General features: G+C 45.9%; 3 protein-coding genes across 6 annotated transcripts; 1 reads left to right on the plus strand and 2 right to left on the minus strand.

Annotated features, from left to right (window-relative positions):
* Nucleotides 1-20: 20 nt before the first annotated feature.
* Nucleotides 21-3,133, minus strand: LOC117223689 (uncharacterized). Of its 4 annotated transcripts, none has more exons than XM_076521213.1 (3): nt 2,996-3,133; nt 989-1,299; nt 21-287 (listed from the first exon to the last, which is right to left on the minus strand). In XM_076521213.1, exons 2-3 carry the CDS (start codon nt 1,296-1,298, stop codon nt 193-195), a joined length of 405 nt encoding a protein of 134 aa, XP_076377328.1. In that variant the 5' UTR covers nt 1,299; nt 2,996-3,133; the 3' UTR covers nt 21-192. The 4 variants fall into 4 exon arrangements, with proteins under 4 accessions (XP_076377328.1, XP_033331989.1, XP_033331990.1 ...); XM_033476098.2 differs by lacking the exon at nt 2,996-3,133 and adding an exon at nt 1,983-2,129; XM_033476099.2 differs by lacking the exon at nt 2,996-3,133 and adding an exon at nt 1,983-2,119 and having other exon boundaries at nt 989-1,363.
* On the plus strand, nt 2,989-5,156 carry LOC117223688 (deoxyuridine 5'-triphosphate nucleotidohydrolase). The gene is made up of 4 exons (XM_033476097.2): nt 2,989-3,124; nt 4,179-4,420; nt 4,489-4,650; nt 4,868-5,156. The coding sequence occupies exons 2-4, from the start codon at nt 4,314-4,316 to the stop codon at nt 5,043-5,045; spliced, it is 447 nt and encodes a 148-aa protein (XP_033331988.1). The 5' UTR covers nt 2,989-3,124; nt 4,179-4,313; the 3' UTR covers nt 5,046-5,156.
* Nucleotides 5,142-6,298, minus strand: LOC117223687 (isochorismatase domain-containing protein 2). The gene is made up of 4 exons (XM_033476096.2): nt 6,163-6,298; nt 5,743-5,886; nt 5,484-5,669; nt 5,142-5,414 (listed from the first exon to the last, which is right to left on the minus strand). Exons 1-4 carry the CDS (start codon nt 6,289-6,291, stop codon nt 5,268-5,270), a joined length of 606 nt encoding a protein of 201 aa, XP_033331987.2. The 5' UTR covers nt 6,292-6,298; the 3' UTR covers nt 5,142-5,267.
* Between the last annotated feature and the right edge of the window lie 262 nt (nt 6,299-6,560).

The following is a 6,560-nucleotide window of genomic DNA, read 5'->3' on the forward strand; positions in this document are numbered from 1 at the left end:
ACCGTCGAATAAACAGGATATTTACTCATAAATAGATTCTTTTATTTAACAAAATAGAATAAATTGGTAATAAAATTGTCCCGCGCCGTGCGCCAAGAGCGAGCATCCTCGAAACAATGCGGCGCGTGCCCGTAGCGAGTAGAAACACGCGTTGCCCTGTAGATCTTCCACCCGCGACTTCTCTCGGCTCCCCTACTTCTTCTTCTTCAGCTGTTTCTGCCTCTTCTTTTCCTCCCTCTTCGCTTCCCGCTCGGACAGGCACTTGAACAGCTTGTAGACGAAGAACACTGCAATCACAAGAACGACCGGCCCGTTTAATCAACCTTGACGCGACAGTTTCGATCCGGGGGCGAAACGGAGCCGAGAACCGAACCCGGTCCAAGGCGACCGCACGTACCGATAACCATGATTATCAGCAAAACCGCGAAAATGAAAATCTTGTACGAATGAGGGATCAGAATCGAGGCGCTCTCTTCGGCGTGTATTCCCCGCTGCACGGACTGCTCGAGCTTTCCGAACACAGTGTCGACGAACTGCTGTTTCTCCTCGGCGTCCAACGTCTTAAATTTCTCGAAGAGTTCGAGCAGCTTGTCCTTGGCTGCGGCCGGCAACAATTGCGACAATCTTTCCTGAAGGCCGTCGGTCATCACGCCTTTGCTCTTCAGAGCGTTCAACACATGCTCCATGTTCCTGCTAGACCTCGCGCGGACTTTTCGAAGAGACTCTAGAGACTGATGCTCCACCGAGGAGGTGCAAAGATTATTAATGACTGTTGACGGGTGCCGGTTAAGTGGACGATTAGATAACAGGTAGCCGCCACCGTTTGTCGGCGCGGATTTACCAAGCAATTATGCAACGCTGCTGACCAACCGAAAATTCTGCTCGACAAGCGTTCGGTAAACAGCCGATAAAACCAGGTCGAAAGAGGAATTTGCCCTAACTAAGCTGCGTCGCCTGGCACGCGACCTGTCGCCGGACGGATATTTACCGAAAATTAGGGCGACCAAGCCGAGCAGCGACAACAGGACTATAGTCTGCATAGTCAAGTCGTTTCCGCCTAGCGCATCCGTGCTCGGCCCTCGCAGACCTCCTAGCAACTCGGCCCTGATACTGTTCTTCTCCTCCTCGGACAGCCCTGTCATCGAATCTAGCATCTCGAGCAGCTGGTCCGCGGTCGGTAGTTGTTTGTCGAACCCGGGAACCCCGGTAGGGTCCACAGAGTCCTCGACAGTGACTTCCGGTGAGTCGTCCTCCGCGGACGCCGCCACCTGGAGACCGCTCGCCAGTGTCATCCACATCCTGATTAGAAATACCGTCCGATTACACGAGATTTCGAGACCGAGACCGTTTCAAAGACCGATCGCTGCGAAACCAATGATTAGATAACGCATTAGATAACGCTATTTTCGTTCGCACTGGCACTATTGTCGCCGTATGCCTCTTCCAGAGAACAACGATCGACCCGTGGATCCAATTGTCCCAGAGCAGAGGCATCTCTTATCCCGTTGTTTGCCCGGAATTGCTCCTTATCGGGCGATCTCGATATCAGATGCTGTACTTTGCGAAAAGACAAACAACGATCTAGAAACGTGTCCGGTGGCATCGACGAACTAATTTCTTCGCGACGAGGTGGTTTAGCTGATCGTTTATCTAGAGTCCCTCTTATCGCGCGATCTGGACATCGAATTTCTACCCTAAGCTGAGTACGCTTTTCTCTTGCAAAACGAACGAAGATCGCGTGATATTGTACTTCGTCGGCGGACTGATCTTTTCGCGACAAGAGGTGGTTTTACTTGTTTCCAGAATTCTCTTCGTCTGGACAACAAAAAACGATGCTATTTGCCGTATGCTTCTACGCAGAAGGAACAAGAACGAGCAATAATGCCAGCACGGTATCGTTACATTGATTTCTCCGCGTCCGAGAGTCTTACTCTATCATTTAGGCCCTTGTCTCGATATCGTAAACTGAGTCACTGTCGTACCTGGTCGATCAAATAGTCGGTAAAATACAGTCCGTGGGGCCGCACACGACGGAAACGATCCACTCCTGAGGAAGATGATCGATCACTGGAAAGATCACTCGTGTTTCGCGCGAAGATAAACGTCGGGCTGATACACGGCCACCGATTGGCCGCCTCGGCAGCTGGTTCTTATCTCATTGGCGGGTGTGCAGCGTCGGGCCAACGTGGCCTCTTCCAACGTGTTCGTCGGACGGCCACGAATCGGCCAGACAACCTACGTTACATGACCTTTACAACGTGTAGAGCGAACAGCGCGTTAGGCAGGCGCGTTACGCGCATCCTCGTGCGTTTGTATCGGAGAGAGCCAGACGCCACGTTACCCTAATTGCTAACTCGGCTATGAACGGTCGAAGCTGTCCCCCAGGTTCAAGATTATTTTCATCGGACCTTGGTTCGACGCAGAAGCGAGCTACGCGGCTCGTTAAGACGACGAAGCGTCGCTAATTCGGTGCAGAACCGTCCGACGACTCTCTTTTTCCAGACATTTCGCCTAACCGCCCGTCGTTTCGGGGTACTTTCACTTGGACTTTCTTAACGGACGAACGACTCGTCGGCGAGAGAAATCTTGCGATTGATAAATCCGCGGCAGCTCTGTTAAAAGGCTTCGCGAGGCTTTCGTTCTTTCCCTGATCCCGAATACCAAGCTTATCAGCCTGTGTCCATGAATGCGGATCACGTGCTCGGGTGCTTGACCTAATCGACTGAACCTGTTGCCTCGGAGCACTTGTCGTCGCACAGTGCCGGTCGGCGATTTTCAAAAGAATTCGCACGTTTTTTCTGAATGAAACTCGGGGGGAACGTTGGCGAGAAGGAAAATCCTGGATAGAGTATAGATCGCGGATGATGGACGAGGCCTCGAAATAGAATATGCGACAGTGTTACAAGGCCCGGATGGGAAACAATATGTTTTGGAGAAGCCGTTATGCGAGCGTCGAATGATAAGGCGCCGCGGTTTTATCTGGACGTTTTCTTACCGGCAAGACCGACGACGACAATCCCAGGGACCACGAAGACGACATTGTTGACGCTGTACTCGAACGGGCCGTCGCTGAGATCCACCATCTTCCAGCACGAGCGACTTTCAACGAATTTTAAGGACAGAGGTACGGCGTTGAAGCTGACCACACTAAACAGGTGTTCACGGGAACGCCATCTATGAAACGATCCACGTCGGGAACACCCGTTTTGGAAACCGTTAGGCCTTCGAAAACTTCGGGAAAAGGATCATCGGGTGTAATCTTTGAAAATTATCTGCTACGCTGTGATGTCTGTCAAATATTTGCGCAGCTGTATTTCCTGCACGCAAATAAACTGCTTATGGGGGTGGGAGGGGAGGATTTAGCATCGTCTTATCGCGGGAACATTGATTTTTATATTTTTAGGGGGCAATAATGGGTATTTTAAGAAACCTGCAAAATTCTGGTTGCTTTGAATTAATTTGGGAGTTTAGTACGGCCGTGGAAAATAAGTAGGAAAGAGTTATAATCTCGGGCTGCCGAGGGCCACGCAGTTGGTGGTGGGAATTGGAACTAAATTTGTGGACAAAAAGCTTATCACCGAATCTACTATCCAATAATTTAAAGTGTCTGAGATTTAAAAAAAAACTAGCGAAAAGTATGCATAATGAAACATGCATGTCTACGTGTTTTTAATTCTTAGTAACGCTACTTGTCAGTAGCGTACTTAACGTCGAATTATTCTAACTCATTCTCGTGATAAGACTGGTGTTAGAATACAGAGAATTGGTGATTCATATTATTGATTGGCTCTTTCAACGTAAAGAACGTTAATTAAATATAGATTAACTAGTAATTTGGGCTGGTTTGGCATAACAGCACTTGCTCGTCGATTATAACAGGGCACAATGTTTATAACAATATTCCATAATTATATTTTAGTACTGAATAACATTTGAACATTAACGTTTAACAATAATCAATTAAAATGATAGTAATTATTGATCGTACACGAAAGGGTAGGAAAGGAAGGTTCAAATTCCGCGGGCCGGATGCAGGAATATTTACTTGTGCCAAAGTTACTCAGAAAAACATTATCTTTAATGTATGAAAATATGGATATTTAAAAGTATAATTATCATTGAATCTTTCACACTAATTTCTAATTTGTTAAAAACTTAAAATAGTTAGAAACTTACAGATGTTCAACTAATTCTCATGGTACCACATCTGTGAGAAAACCGCGGGAACAGAAGCCGATTACGAGGAAAACCGTTGCTCTTCGTTCTCACAGTCTGCTAGCAAACGTTGTGTGGAAAGGTTGAAAAGGTTCAAGATGCCGACAATGAACAGTTCGAACGTGCTGAAATTCGCAAAGCTGACTGACAAAGCTTTTGCTCCTATGAGAGGATCGAAACATGCAGCCGGTTACGACTTAAGAAGGTACGTAGGTTATACTTAAGGGACGGTGGTGCGAATGGTTTGGTTAACGCTTTCCTTGAATTTTTCAGTGCTTACGAATACACTGTACCAGCAAAGGGGAAAGAATTAGTGAAAACAGACTTACAAATCTCAGTTCCTGAAGGCACTTATGGGAGGATTGCTCCACGATCCGGTCTGGCATGGAAAAATCATATCGACGTTGGCGCTGGCGTCATCGATGTTGATTACCGGTGAGTTGTTTAATAATTAGTTCCAGAGAAATTGGCTAATTCGCAAAAGCAAATGTTCGTTAAGGCTGTAGAATAATTATAGAAGTGATCACTTGAATATCTAAAGCGGTTGTTGTGTGAAAGGGTTGAAAGAATGGCGTGATCTGGTATAGGACGACTGTGCACGTGTGCGTTAAATTGTTATCGATTATTTTAAATATTTTTTCTTTTAATACAGGGGAAACGTGGGGGTTGTGCTGTTTAACCTTAGTAATGAGGACTTTAAGATCTCTCCGGGGGACCGTGTTGCACAATTGATTTGCGAAAAAATTACTTATCCTGAATTGCAGGAATTACAGACTTTAGATGATACAGAGAGAGGGGAAGGTGGTTTTGGTTCTACAGGAAAGAACTGAGTTGATAGATCTGCTTTGTTTTGTTCTTAAGTGTCTGGTTTGTTTGCATACTTATATCTTTGCCTAAAGAGTATTAATATTTTAATAATAAAAAAGTACCAAAAATCCATATTTATAATGCAATACTTAATTATTGTACAGATACTATAAAAATATTGAGCTTATGGGCCTCGAGGGCTGATTATGACATTATGACACAATAAAATATTTACTATTAGCAGTTCACAATTTGGGCACAAGTCCTGTGGGCAATGTTGGTTGTTTCACCAGCTTTTGTATATTTTTGAACTCCTTGTGATCCGCACCTCCCAGTAGCTTGAAGATCACATTCTCTGAGGTAGTTATGTGGCATCCAATTCCTCTCATCCTCTGTAAACCAGCAGGAAATTAATTTAGCATTCACTCTCTAGGATAATAACAATTTATAAATTCCTCTACCTCCAAAGCCAATATTCTGTCCTCTTGAGTACGCGAAGTGCAACAGTCTGCTACAGTGTGGACCTCGAATCCACTCTGTCTCAAGTCTATCGCTGTGTTCTCTATGCACACATGGGTTTCCAAACCTATCAGGATAATTGCTTCTGGCTTATTTCCACAACACAGTGTATTTAGTTCCTTGTTTATCTGTTAAGATCAACGAAAAATATTATAAGAACCATCAGAGTGAGTACACAAATATTTGATCATGTTTACTCACTTCTGGTGTGCACATGCTAAAATTCGTCTTCGCAAATGGCCCTTTGGCACCGGAAATGTCGAATTCGGGGATGGTCTTGCCCAGTGCCTTGGGATTCTGCTCTGACACCAGCACCGGTATCTCCAGGAGCTTCAACGCGTTTATCTGCACACAGAGCACACGTTAACCTAACAAAGATAACATTGAAACAAGCACAATGCACGTTATGGAATAATTCTAAAAATTCCACGTCAAGGGTAAGACCCGTAAGCAAGGTAAACGGTTCGCGGGTGACATTTTTTTAAGCATTCTGCTGAATACTCTTGGGGTAATGAAAAGAATGCCATCCAGTGTGCACACAAACTTATCAGATAACCTTCAAAGTTAAGTATAGAAGCATACGATGGTACGTGTACGCGTCGCTGGATTTCCCATATTTACCAGTTTCGCCGAGTTCACCGTGATCTTGTCGAAATCGAACATCACCTTGGCGAACTTCTCCTGGACATCGCAGATCAACAACGCGGTCTGCCTCTGTTTGAGAACCGCCCTGGCAGCGTTCATTGCCATTATTACCGTCGGAACGCCCTTGGAACACGAAAAATCAACGTCGATGGATCGTCTTCCAGGAACGAGGACCACGGTCGACGAGGTCACCGGCGCAACGGCCACGAATTTCCACCCTAGCAGCTAACTGGTTCCCGCTGTGTGACGCACGTGATATATTTCTGCGATACTCAAAGTTCACGGTCAGTCGTGGCTCGACTAACTTTAGATATGTGTTACACTTAATCGATTTTGCGACGTCCCCACTCGGCGACGAGCGATATAATTGACCG

This window comes from Megalopta genalis, chromosome 4, assembly GCF_051020955.1.
Source record: "Megalopta genalis isolate 19385.01 chromosome 4, iyMegGena1_principal, whole genome shotgun sequence".
In the NCBI taxonomy this organism is placed as follows: domain Eukaryota; kingdom Metazoa; phylum Arthropoda; class Insecta; order Hymenoptera; family Halictidae; genus Megalopta; species Megalopta genalis.

Excerpts from the sequence above, each read along its gene's own strand:
- LOC117223689 (XM_076521213.1), bottom strand. The coding sequence starts at position 1,298 with ATGTGGATGACACTGGCGAGCGGTCTCCAGGTGGCGGCGTCCGCGGAG. Across the intron at positions 288-988 it reads CTTGGTCGCCCTAATTTTCG|TGTTCTTCGTCTACAAGCTG; the intron begins GTAAATATCCGT and ends TTGTGATTGCAG.
- LOC117223688 (XM_033476097.2), top strand. The coding sequence starts at position 4,314 with ATGCCGACAATGAACAGTTCGAACGTGCTGAAATTCGCAAAGCTGACT. Across the intron at positions 4,421-4,488 it reads GCCGGTTACGACTTAAGAAG|TGCTTACGAATACACTGTAC; the intron begins GTACGTAGGTTA and ends TGAATTTTTCAG. Across the intron at positions 4,651-4,867 it reads GTCATCGATGTTGATTACCG|GGGAAACGTGGGGGTTGTGC; the intron begins GTGAGTTGTTTA and ends CTTTTAATACAG.
- LOC117223687 (XM_033476096.2), bottom strand. The coding sequence starts at position 6,291 with ATGGCAATGAACGCTGCCAGGGCGGTTCTCAAACAGAGGCAGACCGCG. Across the intron at positions 5,887-6,162 it reads CGGTGAACTCGGCGAAACTG|ATAAACGCGTTGAAGCTCCT; the intron begins GTAAATATGGGA and ends CTCTGTGTGCAG. Across the intron at positions 5,415-5,483 it reads ACAGAATATTGGCTTTGGAG|AGGATGAGAGGAATTGGATG; the intron begins GTAGAGGAATTT and ends GCTGGTTTACAG.